At 47.2% G+C, this 20,761-nt stretch overlaps 1 protein-coding gene across 5 annotated transcripts in view; it reads right to left on the reverse strand.

Annotated features, from left to right (window-relative positions):
- CAT (catalase) overlaps positions 1-15,576 on the reverse strand; it is a 40,488-nt gene extending 24,912 nt beyond the window's left edge. Inside the window, exons 1-5 of one of the 5 annotated variants that reach the window (XM_070071568.2) lie at positions 7,997-8,029; positions 7,185-7,325; positions 3,626-3,797; positions 2,136-2,246; positions 362-492 (exon numbers count right to left, since the gene is read on the reverse strand). In XM_070071568.2, coding sequence (XP_069927669.1) covers positions 362-492; positions 2,136-2,246; positions 3,626-3,683 — 300 coding nt within the window. In that variant the 5' untranslated portion in view covers positions 3,684-3,797; positions 7,185-7,325; positions 7,997-8,029. Of the gene's footprint in view, positions 1-361; positions 493-2,135; positions 2,247-3,625; positions 3,798-7,184; positions 7,326-7,417; positions 7,636-7,996; positions 8,189-12,138; positions 12,273-15,421 lie in introns of those variants that run through there. The other 4 variants (XM_089327460.1, XM_089327452.1, XM_002709045.6 and 1 more) reach the window with 4 other exon arrangements.
- Positions 15,577-20,761: the final 5,185 nt, after the last annotated feature.

The raw sequence follows: 20,761 nt of genomic DNA on the forward strand, positions 1-20,761 counted from the left end.
CACCCCTACACACACACAGGTAAACACACACACCCTGCTGGCCTAGGACCTGCAGAGTCACCCTCTATTTGCTTCCAGGGCTAAGCCCCTCTGTTTTATTAACTTGCAAAGCTCTGCAAGAAAACTAGACTCTTCCTGTTAAGCCCATGAACTTGACATGAAAAATCAAACATTAATGGAAATTGTTATGATTTGATCTTATAAGATAGTAAATACAGAAAGTCATCTTCCGAAAGGCAGTCCAGACAACTCAAATTCTCTTCCTTCTGTCTTCTCTGGGGCTTCTCCTCAAATGCCCACCTACTTGATGTCAACTTAAGTCAACACACACTTGTGGAATGCAAAATACTCCACCACCTACCAGTAGGGCATCCCTGATGAAGAAAATGGGAGTGTTGTTTCCAACGAGATCCCAGTTACCATCTTCTGTGTAAAATTTCACTGCAAACCCACGAGGGTCACGAACTGTGTCAGCTGAGCCCGATTCTCCAGCTAGAACACCGAAATGGGGAAATGGAGCGTGAGCCCCAGGACCTTGCACCCAAGCAGCCTAAGACTAAAAAGAAGCCCTGGCGGGGTCAGCGCTATGGTGCTTTGGCACAGTGAGTTAACGCCCTGGCCTGGGGCGCCGGCATCCCATATGGACGCCGGTTTGAGACCTGGATGCTCCACTTCCAACCCAGCTCTCTGCTATGGCCTGGGAAAGCAGAAGATAACCCAAGTCCTTGGGACTCTGCATCCGCGTGGGAGACCCGGAAGAAGCTCCTGGCTTCGGATCGGCGCAGCTCTGGCTGTTTCGGCCATCTGGGGAGTGAACCATCGAATGCAAAACCTCTCTTTCTCTCTCTCTCTCTCTCTCTCTCTCTCTGCCTCTCCTCTTTCTGTGTAACTCTTTCAAAAAAAAAAAAAAAAAAAGAATCCCTGAAGTCGATGCTTTCCAATCCACTTTCTAGAAATAAATTGGGCATTTAAGTGCCTAGATTATTACTGCTACCACCCCCCAGTTTATGTGATCCGCAAATCAAACAGAATTAATTGAGAGTAATAAGGGAGTAAACATAATAACAGTTGAAAATATTATCCATTTAACGTAATAAGATAACTTGGCTCAAACCAGTAATTAAAACTTAAATCAAAATAAGGGAAGAGAATAATTAGGAAGATTAAGGCAATGAACAAAAGAATAAGAGAGCTGTCAAAACAGTGAGGTTAGGGGCCAGCGCTGTGGTGCAGTGGGTAAAGCCACTGCCTGCAGTGCTGGCATCCCACATGGGTGCAAGTTTGTGTCCCGGCTGCTCCACTTCCAATCCAGCTCTTTGCTATGGCCTGGGAAAGCAGTAGAAGATGGCCCAAGTCCTTGGGCCTCTGCACCTGTGTGGGAGACCCAGAAGAGGCTCCTGGCTCCTTGCTTCGGATTAGCTCAGCTCCAGCCTTTGTGGCCAACTGAGGAGTGAACCAGCGGTTGGAAGACCTCTCTCTCTCTCTGCTTCTCCTTCTCCTTCTGTATAACTGACTTTCAAATAAATAAATAAATCTTTCTATAAAAACAATGAGGTTAATATTAAGGAAATGGGTTAAAACATAGGTTCTTATTCTTCACTTCACTTATTTTTTACATTTCACAGTATTTTTTAAATGCAGAGACGGGCACAGAACCAAGTAATGATGCACTGTGGTGTGCTGCAGTATGACACATCTAATAGGTACTTTTTAGCTCCTTAGAATGAGAACAATCATTTAACCGTTCTGAAATGGAGTTCTACTGAATGGAGACAATGTCTGTAAAGTAGCTAACCAGGGTTGGCAGTAAGGGGCGGCTGTTACCATGGTTACTGAACACGCTGCCCTATTTGCTTCCATTTGAGACGCTGGTTTGTGGGAAAGCTCCTTCCAAATGTCACAGGACTGCAGAGGTGGCCGCGGAGTAAGCGTGACTTCCTAAGACCTCAACAAACAGAAGCAGGAGCAACTCCCGGTGTGCCACCAAATGCTTTTCTACTGTAAACCCTTGCTACCATTTGAAGCAGTGCTGGTTTCCTATTCTCTAATGCATCTGTCTCATATTAAGTTACGAACACCTTGATGAGGTGCAGGCTGAATTCCACGGCACTAATCACACAGACAGACTGACTTACCCACAGTGGAGAATCGAACTGCAATGGGGGTCTTCTTCCCAATATGCTCAAACACCTTCGCCTTGCTGTATCTGGTAATGTCATGCGTAACCTCAAAGTAACCAAAGGCCCCTAAGGAGAAAGACACAGAAATCCTCACCATGAGCCCATCAGTCAGGCCACCAGTCCCTCAACAGGCAGCTGGGTGACAAGAAAAACTGATGGTTTGGCCGGCGCCACAGCTCACTTGGCTAATCCTCCGCCCATGGCGCCGGCATCCTGGGTTCTAGTCCCGGTTGGGGCGCCAGATTCTGTCCCGGTTGCTCCTCTTCCAGGCCAGCTCTCTGCTGTGGCCCGGGAGGGCAGTGGAGAATGGCCCAAGTGCTTGGGCCCTGCACCCGCATGGGAGACCAGGAAAAGCACCTGGCTCCTGGCTTCTGAACAGCACAGCGTGCCGGCCGCAGCACACCAGCCACAGCGCACCAGCTGTAGTGGCCATTTGGGGGGTGAACCAACGGAAGGAAGACCTTTCTCTCTGTCTCTCTCTCTCACTGTCTAACTCTGCCTGTCCAAAAAAAAAGAAAGAAAGAAAGAAAAGAAAAGAAAAGAAAAGAAAAGAAAAGAAAAGAAAAGAAAAGAAAAGAAAAGAAAAGAAAAACTGATGGTTTGGCACCAGGCTACTGGGAGCGGCCAGTGTGATGGGGGGTGGGGGGTGGGGGGTAACGATATGCCCAAACACAACAAGAGAGGTTAAATGCAAAGGCCCAGAAGTGCTTGGTCATGGCTGATCCAAGGCCACCACCTAGGACAGCCTTCAAGTACAAGTAGGGCCTAGGAAAGAGAGAGGCAAAAGAGAGGAAATGAAACTATGGGGAAAGAACAGATTCCAGCACTTAGTAAGGATGCCACAGGGCCAGATAAACTGAGCAACAGGCATATCACAGTCATGATGAGAAAAGACACAGCCAAGAAAAGCCAGAGAGCGTGGGCAGCCTTGTCATGGAGGCAGGAGGTGAAGACATGAGGAAGTCTCGCTGCAACTCCAGGTTACAGGCTCAGAAAACTTGTTCCTCCTTTCCCGTGAGCTCTTTCCTACTGAGTGTTTAGCTTTCATTTTAGAGAAGTTTTGGATGAAAGACAAGGGGAAATCACCAGCCATGCCCAACAAGGCACAATGCATCAACACAGCCATCTTCAGTTTTGCAGGACATTCCCATATTTATCCAACACGTGCACCACTTAAACCGAATTCTGGGGTGTGTGGCTGCATTCCTGTACTGTAATCCTTCACCGAACTGCCTGCTGGAAGCTTATGATTTTTAAATAAACTCTTCTATATGCAAATCCAAGGCGTCTCGAGACCCATCATTTACTACTAACTCCATTACTGATGACGGGTGTTTTTCCTTTCTCCCAGGAAAGAGGATTTGGCTCTTCCATTAAAGGCCCGCGGATCCCTGACCCCGGTGTTCTGAAACAATCCTTCGCCCACCGATGATCACAACTCTCACCTGTTCCTTTGGCGTGTACCACTCTCTCCGGAATTCTCTCTCGGTCAAAGTGAGCCATTTCATCAGTGAAGACCACATCCTGGACAAGAAGGGGCCCGCGGGGCCCTGCCGTGATGATGTTCAGTTTGTCTCCTATTGGGTTACCGGCTCCCGTGGTCAGGACATCAGGTTTCTACGTGGACACAGGACAAAGAGTGCCTGGGAGTCACACAACGGAACCCCTGCCTCACATGGTCACGAGGCGCACAGTCTTGCCATTTTTATTCCTTCCACCCTAACAGTTTTTTTCAATTTCCTAGGTCCAAAGTACTGAAATGCAACAGGACATGCCATGGTCTGAAATGTGCAGTTAGTTCTCAAAACTCCTGGACAAATCTCAACACTGATCTGCTGAGAACTTGCCCTGAAGAGCAGAAAGATGGCTGAATAACTTTCAATTGGCCCAAGACCTACACAAGAAGTCCCCCAAAAGAGGCACCCCCACTGAACACCGAAAGGCCAAGCTAACAGTGAGATGACGTCTCCCGGGAAGCAGGGCTGGCTCACGCTCTGCAGGGGAACCCATTCACGCATCCATAGTGCATTCATTTCTCTCAGGGTCCAGGGTACTTGAAAAAGGTGGTACATGGAACTAAAAGATAGGTTATTTCAGTGCAAAAAAAAAAAAAAAAAACTGGAAATCCATGCATATAAGGGGTCTTCAAAAGTTTATGAGAAATGTGTATTATGAGAAAACTATGCCTGGATTTAAAATGTTTTTGCACCAAAATAAACTTATTTTTAAATTGCATTTCCCCATGAACTTCCTGAAGTGCCCTCATATGCAAGCTATCTGCAACATCTCTTCTCAATTCACAAATAAGAAGTCAACGTGAAAATAGGTGTTACTAGGAAGATGGATTACAGAAGTAATGTTCTAAGGCTTCTGTAAACATCTCTGAAACGGGACAGTTTGCTGTAATAAAGAACTTGTTTCAGTTCGCCCAATTCTTAACTCCAGATACATCGGAAGCCTCTTGGCTATGCCTCCCCGAGGGTGGGAGCCTCGTGGCCCGAGTCCCACGTGATCCCAGGCAGCCCTCGGCTTCACTTGTTCTGTGGTCACACGGCATTTCTGATCACAGACAACGCCTCTCCACTGCTCTCCTGTGGTCGCTGGGAAATCAGGAGACATGGGGGCCAGGGCCGGGGGACAGGTGAAGCCAAGCTAAGCCACCTCCACCCTGGTGAAACCTGACAGCAGGAATGCTGGGAGGAGGCCAGTGGTGGCTGCCCAGCGGGTGCCAGGCGGAGTCCCCAGCTCACGGGTGTTCCTGTTGAGGAGGGAAACCTGGGCTTTCAGTTACAAATGGAGCATCCCGAAGCTCTCTTCCCTCCATCATTATCTCTGTATTATAATGCTCATTTTACAGAAGAGGAAACAGAGGCACGGAGGGGTTGTACAACTTGCTCAAGCTCGCACACCTTAGCACAGGGTAGACTCAGAATCTGAATAAAATGAAAATAAATGAAACTTTGCAAAAGAAATACAGGAAAGCTTGAAGCGAGGAGAGAAAGAAGAGAGAACAGCTTCAACAGTGCTAACAGGTGCCTGCTAACGCTGACCACACTCTGTCCTACTTTCCCTAATTAACACTTCTCATCAAACCAAACAGCGGCAGGGTGCAGCAGCGCACAGAGTTCACATTAAGCAATGGACAAGATGATTAACGCTGGCTCCTGCCAGAGTGACTGTCATCACTAGAAAATGTGATCCTAAGTTCTAGATTCAGTCCCATGTGCCTTTATTTTATTTTTTCTTTTCCCCTCTGAAGGAAGCATCAGAGGGTCTCTCACAGCTTTCTGACCGGCTTCTCAAGCACAGAATGCGAGAATGCGCAACACTGGGAAATTGCTCTGAATGCCCTCCAGATAGAAAACTATGCTTTCTGGATTGGGAAACTGGGACCTTGTCACTGGGATGCACAAGGGAACTGCAAGCTACGTTTATTTTGGCGCCAACATTTTTGAAAACCATCCACAGTTTCTTCACAACACCCATTCTCCACAAACTTTTTGAAGTACCCTTGGTATCTCGTAGCTTGACGTCACCTTGGTGAAGCCAACAGGTGTCTCAGTTCTAAGTCAATAAGAGTCAAACATTTCAAGCTCAACAGACAAGAATGAGTACCCCTTCTGCTTTATTTAGTGCCTAAATTCTCCTACTTACTCCACCTAAGAAACAGGGAACTACATAAAATATTTAACAAGACACTCAGTAAATAAAGCATTCAACAAAATATTAAATAATTTATCATTGAAAATGTGGAATCCAACAGAGTGAAAACAAAGAAATGAAACCAGGTTCTTCATATGGAATACAAATGGGTCTTGTCACTATGAAACAGTGTGTAAGGAAAGCCACCTCAGCAGCGTGTAAGTGGCCACTGGATCTGCGGTCTTCGCGTCCTGTCAACCTAAGTAACAGCGAGAAAGACTCTCTAAAGCACCATGCTATTTATTTGGGAATAAGCTGGGAGCACTGCAGTGCAGATCATGCATGCCATGGGAACCGTGGCATTCAAAGGGGAAGAGGTAAAAAGGAAATTTTTAAAGACAAAATGAGGATTGCATACATTACTTCGAAACACTAGCTCTTGGCATCAGGGATTAATACTACATACATACATACATACAGGGACCACCTGTATGTATGCATGTACAACCTGACGCCAGGCCCAGGTTGAACAAGCAGGTGCTGGACAGTGGCAAAATTATTTGCTGAGTATGGCTTCAGGGGCCTTTGTGCAAAGCTGTGGTTCTGGCAGAGTCTTGCGATGGTTTTTTTTGTCAGACATATATGCGTGAGAACTCTTCCTTCCTAGCCTCCCAGTTTTATTTATTGTCATTATTATTGCTATCTTGTTGGAGCTTGACACAAGCAATTCCATTTGATTCTGACGACTTCCAAAGCCCTTAGCTAACATCCGCGTCCACAGCAAGGTGGAATAATAATTTATCCAACAGTAGGTCCGGCCTTGGTGTTTACCTGCGTGGAGGGTAAAGGGAACACAAGACAGGAGAAACTAAAAAAATGATTCCAAGGACCCCTAGGGAAGAGCATTAATGAGTAGTTTTAACTCCAAAAAAGAAAAAGAAAAAGAAAAGAAATAAAAGTTGCCTTTCAGGAGGCAGAGAACAAACAAGACCACATGGCTGGAACTCTGAACATGGACTCACTGCAGACAGCTCCTCTCTCAGCCAAGTGGGAAATGCTTGTTTGTCATGCAAGGTCACATTGTGGTATTCTGAACGAGAGGAACATGCCACAGTACTTGCTAATATTTTTTCTTCTCTTCTTGCTAAGTCTTTTACTTTACTACATCCATGTTTGGGCCATAAATGGTCAAAATATTGCTATCGGTTCACAATGATTAGCAAGCTTTTAGACTAATCCTATTTAAAAAAACAAACAACAACAACAACAACAAAAAACACAACTTCAAGACACACAGAATAATTGCAGTTACCAAAAACTTTTTCTCTGTCTTGAAACAGTCTGAAGTCTGGTGGCACTGACCTGGCCGAGTCCTTCAATCTTTCAAAAAGACGGACAATGAGAGGAAGAGTTTGCACAGACAGGCAGGAAAATGAAGGGCAACTGACCCACAGACGTCCAAGATTCCTTCACTCTGGGTTAGAAACTGCAGTAGCCACAGCGCTTACAAAATTCAAGAACAAGAATAAGGAGAAGCAAAATAAAAGTGAATATTTGCTTATTTTACATTTTAGAGTCAGCCGCTTGCTATTTACCTTGGGAAAAATTATACAATGGTCTAGAAACTTGACGAGGAAATAGAAGTGAAAGCTTGGAGATGTCAACAACACCTCGACTTTTTCCTGCTGCCACACCATGACTCAGCATTTCCACTGCCAGGCGCTCCCCGCGAGGAATGACAACGCGTGTGCACCAACAGGTTACACGGTCACCCCTTCCCCATCCCAGATGCGGGCAGTGTGACACTAACAGGTTGTCCTAAACAAATACAAGGCTATGTCACCAAGGTCATGAAAAATAGAATTAAAAGATAAGCGTATTTTGGTACATTTTCTTGAAATCCGTGCATAGTGTTTTCACAATATGCATCACCCATGAACTTTTTCCAGACCCCTCGTATGCATGGGTTTCAAAATAATTCTACATCAAAATAACCTTTTAATTCCATTTTCCTGTGGACTTAGTGAAGCAGCCTCATACAGACCATCATGGACACAAAGCTGACTCACAAAGAGTGGACAGACACAATTTTTAAGGCATCACGAGCTACTTGTTAAACGCCGCAAAGGAAGAACCCATGGCATTCCAGCAGCCAGCAACAAACTTCCACTTACGTTCCACTCACAGCACCTGGGAGTACCTGTGGAACAACCTTCCTCCAGCCAATGGGTTTTGAGAGAGAAAGAGAGAGAGAGAGAGAGAGACTTTTAAGTGGATCCAAGTCATACTTATGAACACATCTGAGTCATATGAACACATCCCCTTATTAAAGTTTACAAAACTCCTATTTCAGTTGTCAGCAACAAAATCTGAGCACAAGGAGAGATGATCAGCAAACTACTTTCACGTGGGTGGTTCCAAAGGCGGACCCACCCGGCCTGGAATTTTGCATCTGGCTTTTGAGGGAGGAGCTAAGAGTCCTCCCATAGTAGTTGCAAAACTGAACACACTCATAGTCCAGTAGAAAGGGGTAGGAAGGAAGATACTGATTCAGAGGTGCCCACTTACATAAAAGCATTTAACAAGCAAACGGAAGTAAAAGAGTATTACTAATACCACCTGTTACTGTCATAACTTTCTAACAGAAGACTTTAATGTCAGAAAGTAGAAAAGACATTTTTTTTTAAAAAGAGATGATTGTTTGCCCGGTGTCTCAGCACAAGAAAATGGACTGACAGATCTTCACCAAGCATGGGAAGATGTTCTGGATAGTGTCATGGAACTGGCTTCCTGAACACTGAAGTAGATCCCATATCCCAGTCGCCTTCCCAGTTAGGTACCTGCTACGGTGTGTTAGCCAGCAGAAGGTGAGGGACCCTGCCCCGCACTCTCAACCCTTCAGTGCCTGGACGGTGATGCCTAGGGCAACCCTAAGAGCCATTATGTTGCTAAAGGGGAGCTCCCTTCAGCCTGGAGCCCCCAACAACTGCCAGGAGGAGAGCACCCCATGAACTCCAGCAACCCCACATCACCCGGGGCCATTATGCAAGATAAATGAGTTTTTTATGATGTTCACACCATTATACACGTTGGGATCTGTTACAACAGCACTAAGCACACACATGATCTAACTGGAGATGTGGGCTATGAATCACCCATAAAAAAAAAAAAAACAAATGATCCAATTTTTAAAAGAACAAAAGGTTTTCTAACAGGCGTTTCAAAGGAATTATAACAAGTGTCAGGCAGCAGCACGGGAAAAGATGCACCCTCTCGGGCAGCCGTGCAAATGGAAACCACCAGGAGACACTACTGCACACTCACCAGCACGACCACGATTAAAAGACGGACAGCACCAAAAGTCTGCAAGATGTGGAGCGCCTGCAACTCTCACACACTGCTCATGGCAGTGTACTGAGGCAGAGCCATTTTGGGAAAAGGCTGCATTGTTTCTGGCAAAACACTCACTTACGCTATGGCCCAATAAATCCACTCTTCCGAGGTGTTTCTGAAGAATGAAAGCTTTTGTGTGCAAAAAGACTCACCCAGGAATTTTCATAGTAGCTTTATTCGTGGTCCCCCAAACTGGATTTCCAGTTTTAGCTCCTGGGTGCACAGCAGGACAAACAACTGGTGGGGACATTCACATAAAGGGTCCTACTCAACAGTAAAAAGAACAATCTACTGACACACACAACATAATGAATCTTACAACATTATCTGCTGAATCAAAACCTTACACAGGGGGCCGGCACTGTGGCAGAGCAGGTTAAGCTGCCACCTGTACCCATATGGACACTGGTTCAACTCCCTGATACTCCACTTCTGATCCAGCTCCCTGCTAATGTGCCTGGGAAAGTCGTGAAAGATGGCCAAAGAGCTCAGACCCCCGCGCCCACATGGGAGACCTGGATGAAGCCCCTGGATCTTGCTTCAGTCTGACCCAGCCCTGGCTATTGCAGCCATTTGGGGAGTGCGCCAGAGGATGGAAGTCTCTCTCTCTCTGTGTCTCTCCCCCTCTATCTCTGTAACTCTGCTTTTCAAACAAATAAATAAATCTTTAAAAAAAAAAAAAGTATACAAAACAGTTCATACATTAATGGCTGAAAAAAAATTCAAAACTGGTTCCCGGTGGTGGGACTGCAGAGGTTGCAGCAATGGCTTTCTGAGATGGTTATCATCTCCTTTATACAAAGATTTAGGACTCACTGGGACAAATAGTTATTAAAACTCACAGAATGGAACATTTAATATTTGTGCACTTCATTGCATATAGATATTATCTTAAAATCCTAAACATACCTCCAACTCTTAATCTGTATGCTCAGCATTCAAGGGAAACATATCCCGAGATCCTCAACTTACTCTGAAATGAACTAGAAAAATAAATAAATAATGGGTTGCTGGATGCGGGAAGGGATGGACAGATGGAACATGTCATGAAAGAAATATATCAAAATCTAGAAGAGAGACACAGAGATACACCCTGCACAAATCTTCCAGATTTTCTGAGTGCTTGACATTTTTCACAATAAATCATTTAAGAATTATATCGGTTATAGTGCATATGCAAAAATGTCTTCAAGCGTTCTGACGTGGGGAATAACCCTCAAAGAAATCAGCAGTCTGCACCCAGGGCAGCTCAAGTCATTGCCAGTCAGGACGGCGTGCACAGCGCACTGAGACGCCATGGGCAGGATTTCAATGATAAGCCCCTCCACCACTGTACATGTGTGGGCCGGCGGTTTCTCACATGGAGGATTGTGGAAAGTACATCAACAGCAGGGGCTTACCAAGTCCACAACAGCTCATTATTCTCCCCAATGAGGAAGGGGGAGCCAGTCTCAGAATAAAAGGGATGTTTTGTTTTACAAAAATCTCACTACACCACCTTGGTTCTTCTCTCTCAGCACTCATGAAGACTTCAGTGCCGGCCAGGATTCAGCAGCCCCCGTATGTGCACCGAGTCCTCACCCCAAGACGCTGAGTTGTAATCTTGACCCTGCCACTCACCAGATGCAAGTTCTTGATTAAAGTCTCTGGGACTCACTTTGCTTAAAAATGCACGGGAAACTGAACCAGCCTGCTGGTACGGAACATCAGAAATGGCCAAGGGGACACTGTGCAGGTCCTCAGAGGACAAGGGCCATCTCTCCACAAGCAGGAAACCACAGAAGCCATCCATGAGTGCCTGGCATGAGCATCCAAGCTCACCAACATGAGCACAGTTGAGACAAACAGCACTAGGTAGCAGGAGAAAAAGTGCAGCTCTTGTCCTCTAACAGTAACCAGCAACTGCGGGTACTGGGCCAGACCCTTGGACTCCCTGGACCAAGCAGCCAGAAGGCTGACCAGGTGTAGTCTCGTCTAATCCGAGCTCCCCAGCAGCCGTGGGAGCCTCTGCACACCCGGCCAGGCGTGCCTTCCCCACCCACACCCTCACCCTCACCCTCACCCTCACCCTCACCCTCACCACCCCCACTGGGCTGAAATCATGTGCCTCTTTAAAGATGCTGTTCAGATGCACCTGCTTTGAGGCGCCTTGATGCAAGCTGCGGTTACTCCCTTCTTCCACGCATAACCTACAGGTCGGCCCTTGGACGAGCTGGAGGGTGATCATGTGATTGTGAATGGTCTCTGAACTTTTCCAGGGCATTGTTCCTGTCTCCCTGGAAATCCTGCAGTAGCGCCCGGCACACGCAGGCACTCACAGAAGGTAAATGCACGCCTTAAAGACCCCCTAACGTCACTCCAAACTCGAGGCTTGATGTTTTAAGTGCAAACGAAATAATGGATGTAAAACTTGTCTTATGAGTCGTTTCATGCCGTGGGTGCTACCCACCGGTCACCGTGCTCTGTGCTGGGCGCCTCAGGCTAAGACAGGGTCCCTGAACCTCTAGGCGTGTAGATTCTGCGGTAGCCAAGTCAGAGCTAGAGCCCGCCCCACGCCCTGCGTCGCCTATTCTGGCAGCTGCCGCTCTCTGCCTCTTTCCCCAAGCGCCTTCCTTCCGCCTTCAAACTGTGACCTCTAGCCCAGCTGGCAAAAGTGCAAAATTTGGAGCCAGCCACCCGCGCCCTGTGGCCGAGGTTAAAGTCTGCAGGCCTGCTGCAGGCCCCAGAACGCTGTCCCCGACCCCCACACGCCCCACCCCCGGCCACGATTGTAAGAGTCCATACCCAGAGACACCCCCGCCGCCCGCCACCAGTGGTACAGCCCCCAGCCACACCGCCCCGCAGGGAGAGCGGGGCAGCTGCTCGCCGACGTCCCCGCTCTCTGCGCCGCCCCTCGGGCCGGCTCCGGGAGCACAGGCTGTACCTGCGCGCCCCGCTGCTCCTTCCACTTCTTCATCTGGTCGCTGGCTGGATCCCGGCTGTCCCCCATGGTGTCGGCTTGGCGTCACAGAATGTAACCGAGCGTTTCGGTTCGCGAGTCTCTACCCTCAGCGGACTACAGCGTCCACTGGCCCGCGGCTCAAGTAGCTGACTTCAGGCCCCGCCAGTCAGCACCGCCCCCTCCGGGGGCCGCTTCCTGATTGGACATTCGAGTGCCAGGAGGGACGGGATTGGCAGCTAAACGGGGCGAGGGGCAGGGGCTCTCCCAGGAGGCGGGGCCCGGGGCTGGGAGGGGCTGGGGCGAGGTGTGAACAGGCGATAAGGGCACAGGCCGGGGTCCTATACCTGTGCCGTTACAGCTTTCAAAAAGGGAGAATTCTTGGGTCGAATCCTTTGTGCGACACCAAGCTTTGTCGTTCCCCAACAGAAGCATTATTTGCAACTTAAGGACTTGGCCCATCTTCTACTGCTTTCCCAGGCCATAGCAGAGAGCTGGATCAGAAGTGAGGCAGCTGGGCCTCGAACCGGCGCCTATATGGGATGCCAGCGCTGCAGGAGGCGGCCTCACCCACTACACGACTGTGCCGGCCCCGATTGCTTCTTTCACCAAACAGAAGCCACCTAGAGGGACAGGCAGGTGATTGGACAAATGCCTTCCACTCTGGTCCGTGCTTGGAAATTGGTTTCTTCTAAAACTGCAGAAAAAAAAAAATGTTTCCCCAGATTTTACTCCCAGAACAGTAGGAATTCTGAAAATCTTTGTTTCCTCCCAAAAGCTTGTCAAAGAGTAAAATATTTAGTAACACTTAGTAAGTGGCCAATTAGCTTGCCATTATAATCAGCTGGATTGAATATCTTGGTTTATTTGACACATATATCAATATTTCATCATCTTCAAATTAAAAGTTCTCAGCTTATAAATTCGATTTTTTTTCCAGTAGAGCTATGTATAATGGGTTATATGATAGTGGGGAGTTTATATGGTGTTCTTGATTTTTACAAAAGTGTGATGACAAAAAATCTTACTCCAAAGGTTTAACTTGAGGTGGGCATTTGGCAGGCTTGGGGTAAGCATCTCATATTGAAGTTCCTGGGTTTGAGTCTCAGCTCTGCTTTGGATTCCAGCTTCTTGCTAACATGTACCCTGGGAGGCAGGGCATGTACCCTGATGGTGCAAGTAGTTGGATTCCTACCAGTCACATGAGAGATCCAGAGTTTCTGGTTCCTTGCTTTGGGCTGGTGCAGCCCCAGCTGCTGCAGGCATTTGGGGAGTGATCTAACAGATTCTCCCTCTCCCTCTCCCTCTCCCTCTCCCTCTCCCTCTCCCTCTCCCTCTCCCTCTCCCTCTCCTTCTCCCTCTCCTTCTCCCTTCCTTCTTTTCAAAAATAAATATTTTTTTAAAAAAATATTGAACATCTTTTAAAAATTTATTTTGAAAAAGCTCAACTTTGGCCAGCGCTGCGGCTCACTAGGCTAATCCTCTGCCTTGCAGCACCAGCACACCTGGTTCTAGTCCCGGTCGGGACGCCGGATTCTGTCCCGGTTGCCCCTCTTCCAGGCCAGCTCTCTGCTGTGGCCGGGGAGTGCAGTGGAGGATGGCCCAAGTACTGGGGCCCTGCACCCCATGGGAGACCAGGATAAGTACCTGGCTCCTGCCATCGGATCAGCGCGGTGCACCAGCCGCAGCAGCCGGCCACGACGGCCATTGGAGGGTGAACCAACGGCAAAGGAAGACCTTTCTCTCTGTCTCTCTCTCTCACTGTCCACTCTGCCTGTCAAAAAAAAAAAGAAAAAAGAAAGAAAAAGAAAAAGCTCAACTTTACTACACTAGGGAAACAGCCTACAAATTGGTCTTATCACCCTGTATTTTTCCTATAGTACACTTTTTTAAAAAGAGTTATTTATTTACTTATTTATTTTAAAGACAGTGTGACAGAGGGAGAGAGAGAGAGAGAGAATTTTACCCTTCTGGTTTACTCCCCTAATGGTTTCAAAGCTAAGCTAAGCCAAGCTGAAGCCAGGAGCTAGGAACTCCATCCTAGTCTCCCACATGGATGGCAGGAACTCAAGTACTTGAACCATCATCTGTTGTTTCCCAGCCAAAGCAGCAGGGAGTTGGATCAGAAGTGCAGAAGCTGGGACTCAACCAATGCTCTGGTGTGTCGTGGAGGCAACCTAAGCAGCAAGTTAACCCTCTGTGCCACAATGCCCACCACCACCACCCTCTGATTTTAAAGACTTATGTTACACTTAACACAATTGTAAAGTTGCTAGCCGTGTGATTTGTTTGGTGTCTTTTGCTACCCGGCCCATTCATATTGCCAGTAGACTATAAACTCCATGAAGGCAGGTACCTCCATATCTACAATTTATTGAGCACCTACTGTGTGCTAGGATTGTATGTGTTTGCTTACTTAACCCTCCCAACAATCCCATGAGTTAGACATTGATAATATTCCCATTTTACAGATTAAGGAGTTAAAGCATAGGAAGTTAAATATGCCCAAAGTCACACAATCATTTAGCATAGAGTCAAGATTCTAGCCCCATCCATTCATCTCCAGAGCTTGTGGTTGATTGAATAAATGAATACTGGGCGGGGGGCCAGTGCTGTGGCGCAGCAGGTAAAGCCACCCGCCTGCGGTGCTGGCATCCCATATGGGCACCGGTTCAAGTCTCAGCTGCTCCTCTTCTGATCCAGCTCTCTGCTATGGCCTGGGAAAGCAGTAGAAGGTGGCCCAAGCACTTGGGCCCCTGTACCCATGTGGGAGATCCGGATAAAGCTCCTGGCTTCTGGCCTCAGATCAGCCCAACTCTGGCTATTGCAGCCATTTGGGGAATGCACCAGCAGATGGAAAACCTTTCTCTCTGTCTCCCCCTCTCTCTGTAACTCTACCTCTCAAAGTAAATAAATAAAATCTTTAGAAAAATAAACTTAAATTGAGCAACAAATATACCACTTACAGTTTCTTAGAGTTCTATTCTTTTGAGAAAAGTAATAGGTGAATGATTAGTGCTTGAAAATATTTTTAAATTAATCATGAAAATGGCATAAACTTTACTGCAGAACTTACTTTTACTAAATGTTCAGCGAACAAAAGATGATTCCCATAACTGGCATGTAATATAAGAAACGCACTCATAAAGGTAGTTCCTAGAAATGCGCTCTCCTTTTATTTCGAGGAATGCACTCCATTTCAAATTATCAACATTCTAAACCAGCTGTCTATCAGTAAGACTCTGCACACTGTATACAGCATACTCACTTGTGGCGTCCTGCACTGTTGCCTGCCAAAGTCTAATGAGCCGCCGCTTGTGGTCATGCTGAGACCTGTGTGCTTGCGAGTAAGGCACTTCTATAAATACTTGAAGTGGCAGAAAATCCACGATCACATGGTGTTTTCCGACTGTCGTTTCGCTGGTTATGACTCACTTGTTGGTTCATTTCTGAAATATTGAGTTCCAAGCTAGAGACACCCTAAGGGAAAACGCATTAAACAACTGTCCGCTGAAACTGACAGCACTGATGAAAAAACAGGCAAGAGGGCCCCATGATTACGATCTCATATAAATAAGGAAATTCTTATTGTAAACTGGGTAGATAATAAATGTGTCACTGTTGGAGTGAACTACGATGCAGTGGAACCTCTTGGCAAAGTTCAATGATGGAAGAAAAGGAATAAAGAGTGGACCCAGGGGCTGGCGCTGTGGCATGGCAGATGAAGCTGCCACCTGCAGTGCTGGCATCCCACATGGGCCCCGTTTCGAGTCCCAGCTGCTCCACTTCTGATCCAGCTCTCTGCTATGGCCTGGGAAAGCAGTGGAGGATGGTCCATGTCCTTGGGCCCCTGCACCCATTTGGGAGACCTGGAAGAAGCTCCTGGCTCCTGGCTTCAGATCAGTGCAGCTCCAGCCATTATGGCCAACTGGGGAGTGAACCAGCAGATGGAAGACCTCTTTCTCTCTCTCTCTCTCTCTCTGTCTCTCTCTCTCTCTTTGCCTCTCTTTCTCTCTGTGTGTAACTCTGACTTTCAAATAAATAAATAAATCTTTTAAAAAAGAAAAAACAGCCAGCGCCGCAGCTCATTAGGCTAATCCTCCACCTGCGGCGCTGGCACCCCAGGTTCTAGTCCCAGTCAGGGCACCAGATTCTGTTCCTGTTGCTCCTTATCCTGTCCAGCTCTCTGCTGTGGCCCGGGAGTTCAGTGGAGGATGGCCCAAGTCCTTGGGCCCTGCACCCACATGGGAGACCAGGAGAAGTACCTGGCTCCTGGCTTCAGATCAGCGCGGAGAGCCAGCTGCAGTGGCCATTGGGGGGTGAACCAACGGCAAAGGAAGACCTTTCTCTCTGTCTCTCTCTCACTGTCCACTCTGCCTGAAAAAAAAAAAAAAAATACACACGAAGAGTAGACCCGGGGGCCTCAACCAAAGGTACTGGGTGCTTATGACAATTTCAGTACTGGGGACAAACACAATCAGTTGGTTTTCAAGTGTTCTAGTACAGGTAAAACATAGTATTGGCCTTTGTCCACTCAAATATTTGGTATGTGTATCCTAAATGCAGGGATTATTCTCAAACCCATGAAGATGAGAAGGATCTCATAAATTTGTTGGATGTCAAGAGAGACATCTGCTTAGCATACTGGAAGGAGCTATGAGAAAGCCTCAGTAGGAAGAAAACAGAATGTTCCCGGACCTACCCCTGTCCAAGATGACATCAGATTTGACACGAGAAGTCATAATATTCTCAAACAACCAGGACAACCAAGACATCAAAACAAGCCACATCATGAGAAACCAACAACATAGTGTTAAAAATGCAACCACTTGGTGTAGTAGGTTAATCCGCCACCTGTGGCGCTGGCATCCCATATGGATGCCGGTTCAAGTCCTGGCTGCTCCTCTTCCAATCCAGCTCCATGCTATGGCCTGGGAAAGCGGTGGAGGATGGCTCTAGCGTTTGGGCTCCTGCACCCAAGTGGGAGACCTAGAAGAAGCTCTCCTGGCTCCTGGCGCCTGGCTCAGCTCCAGCCCTTGCAGCCATTTCAGGAGTGGACCAGCAGATGAAAGACCTCTCTCTATGTCTTTCACTCTAACTGTCTGTAATTCTACCTCTCAAGTATATAAATAAAATATTTTTAAATGTGACCCTTTGAAGTAATTGTCGAACAAGGCATGAAAGACTCTCTGTATATTATGTAGTGTCTGAGAGTATATCATGTTTTGCCCACTGTCCTAATCATAGGACATCTTACATACATAAAAGATACAATATTTGACCTCAAATCCTATCTCTACAATAATCAGTATTTACCTCCTTAATGATAATAAAGGATATACAAGCTCTCAGTTATGATTTTCAACCTATTTTAATGCACCTGTGTCAATTTCATTGAAATAGTCACATAATTGAAAACTTGGGGCTTTCTGGGTTAAACAAGATAAATATCAGCAAATGAAATAAAAGGAGACCTGGACATAAAACTTTGAAGGGAGGTGAGTAACTGGATTGCAGATTGCTTATAAATTACATATATTATTAGATTTTCCGGAAGGGAAAATACCTCCATCAATGTTATCTATAGCCATCTTCACTACCCCCACTGAAGTCACTGTGTCTGTTGTGCACCTGCCGTGTTGTGGACCTGGGCCCAGAGGATCAGGGAGTTCAGCAATGGAGGTAGAGGCCAACAACAAGGCACTAACACGGGATGAGGACTGCAGCTGCTGTAGGAAGCCTGAGCTTACCTGCCCTGAGCAGGATAGGTCAGGGGAAGCTTCCGGAAGGAAGTCACAGTTGAGTGAACCTTGAAGACATTATATCCAGCGGCAGCCACCAAGTCTTGTGTAACCCATTCTGTCGCCACAGAGATCTAAAGACTTTCTTTTTCCTTACAAGACTGACTTTCTCAAACAGGGCCATCAAAGAAGGAGGTACCTTTCTCTGAAGGGAGGAGAGAACTTCCACTTTGACTATGACCCTGTCGGAATAAGATCGAAATTGGCGAACTCAAAAGGCTTCCATAGCCTTGGCAACTCATGACTAGAGCCTAGGGAGAGTACTGACACCATAAACAAGAGTGCCAAATTGTTAAGTTAACAACAGGAGCCACTGTGTACTTCCTCCTCATGTGGGATCTGTCCTTATTGTGTTGTCCAATGTGAAGTAATGCTATAACTAGTACTGAAACAGTATTTTACACTTTGTGTTTCTCTGTGGGTGAAAACTGATGAAATCTTTACTTAATATATACTAAATCGATCTTGTGTATATAAAGATGATTGAAGATGAATCTTGATGTGAATGGAATGGGAGAGGGAGCAGGAGATGGGAGGGGTGCAAGGGGAGGGAAGTTATGGTGAGGGGGAGCCATTGTAATCCATAAACTGTACTTTGGAAATTTATATTTACTAAATAAAAGTTAAAAAAAAAAAGACTGACTTTTCTCAGCGATGGCATGGTGACACCTCGAGCAGGACACACATTTGCCTCCGACAAGAAGCCCGAGCTGGTCAGCCTCTTTGTTGGACTCCGATGCCTGCATCCCACTGCTCACCCACTCTCCCGCCCCTCCACGGGGCTTCTGCAAGGCATGTGCCAGCAACAACCAGTCTGGGGACTGACACACCTGGCCCGAAGTTGTGTCCCAGTGCTGCTGGTCCTGAGGCATTTTGATTTGCCTCCCTCATGTACACTGCTAAGTGCTGCCCCTGTGCTTGACCCTGGACTTAAAATCAAATCTGTGTATGGAAACCAGACATGAGTTTAAATGCTGGCAATCCAAAAATGACCCAAAAAATTAATAGAAAAGTCAACACAGTCAGTGTGGCCTGCAACCACCCAAGAGATGGATCTTGTGGAAGAGGCTGTTTGAGTGGAACCATTTCTGAAAGGGGGGACGTGGTTGACCAGAAGTCTCTCTTCTTCTGTCTTTCTGGAATGCCCAGATCATAGGCCAGCAGGGTGTCAAGAGGCAGAACAGAATGTTCCATGGTTCAAAGTCTCAGGACTGGCATCAGACCACTTAGGGAAGAATCCCAGCACAGTCCCTTACAAATCGTGTGACTTCCAGCAAGTCACTTAATCTCTGGTAAAACAGAGGTAGTAACACTTTGTGTAAGAGGTACACCCTACGCTGCTATAACAGCATTTCTTACGGCCTGCTTTATGTCTGCTCACATTCCATTGGCCAGATTCTAGTTACGTGTCCATACCTAGCTAGACAGGAAACTGAGACATGTCATGGCTGGGTGATGGTGTGGTTAGCAAAACTCAGACATTCCACTACACAAGAAAGGGAGAACGAATATGGGTGCTCAGCCGGCAGCATCTGCCGCTGCGACCTCCTAGGGTGGTTCAGGAAGATGACACCCACGGGAAGGGAGAATTAGCGCAGCCCCGTGGGTCCTGGTGTCGCCATTGCTCTCGAGCTCTGGGGGGGCTCCTTGGTGGGCTGCTGAGAAGCCAGAGCAAACTTTGTGCTTGGATTTGTTGCATTGCACTCATCCCTGGAGGAGGTGTTGTAGTTAGGAGACTGCCTGTGGCCACGGCAGGTGCAGCTCCGAGTCACCTGGGGAGAACAGTCACTGTCAGACGTATTTGGTTTATGTAGCAGACGCTGATGCTGTTCCTGCTATGTCCAGGCTCTACACTGAGGGGTTTTCCAGCATGAGCCCCTCTCATTCATACAACAGCCTGGGACAGTACCAGCTCTTCTTTTCCTCACTAGACCTGGAAGGAGGCTGAGGCACAGAAAGGCTAAATGACTCTCCAAGCCCCACGTCGCCGTAGCTAGTTAGTGATGGGGCCAGTGTGGCTGCAGAGGTCACAGCTCAGCTCCACATAGTGAACAGGAATACAGGACGATGAGGGGTGTGTTTCTTGTTGTCAGAATACAACTAAAGCATCGCACCGCCTCCCTCCTACCTGGGGACGCACACTGATCTAAACAGATTGTGAAATCCATGTTTGGGGCCGGCGCTGTGGCATAGTGGGTAAAGCCACAGCCTGCGGTGCCAGCATCCCATATGGGTGCAGGTTCAAGTCCTGGCTGCTCTACTTCCAATCCAGCTCTCTGCTATGGCCTGGGAAAGCAGTAGAAGATGGCCCAAGCCCTTGGGCCCCTGCACCCGTGTGGGAGACCCGGAAGAAGCTCCTGGCTTCTGGCTTCAGATCAGCACAGCTCCAGCCATTGTGGCCAATTGGGGAGTGAACCAGTGGATGGAAGCCCTCTCTCTCTGTCTCTTCTTCTCTCTCTGTGTAACTCTGACTTTCAAGTAAATTATTAAATCTTAAAAAAAAAAAAAAAAGAAAGAAAAGAAATCCATGTTTTACAGTCACATCACTGAGAAAGACTGCAGGAGGATGATTTTTTTTTTAAACATTCATTTATTCATTTGAAAGAGTGACAGGCAGAGAGGGAGAGAGATCTTCCCTCTGCTGGTTCACTCCCCTAAATGGCCGCAACAACCCTGTCTGGGCCAGGCTGAAATCTAGCGTCAGGAACCCCATCCTGGTCTCCCACATGGACAGCAAGAGCTCAGGCATGTAGGCCATCATCTCTGTCCTCCCGAGCACACTGGCATGGAGCAGGACTGGAAGTAGA

The sequence above is a fragment of the Oryctolagus cuniculus genome, chromosome 1, assembly GCF_051225735.1.
Source record: "Oryctolagus cuniculus isolate XC-2025 breed Fujian yellow rabbit chromosome 1, ASM5122573v1, whole genome shotgun sequence".
NCBI lineage: Eukaryota > Metazoa > Chordata > Mammalia > Lagomorpha > Leporidae > Oryctolagus > Oryctolagus cuniculus.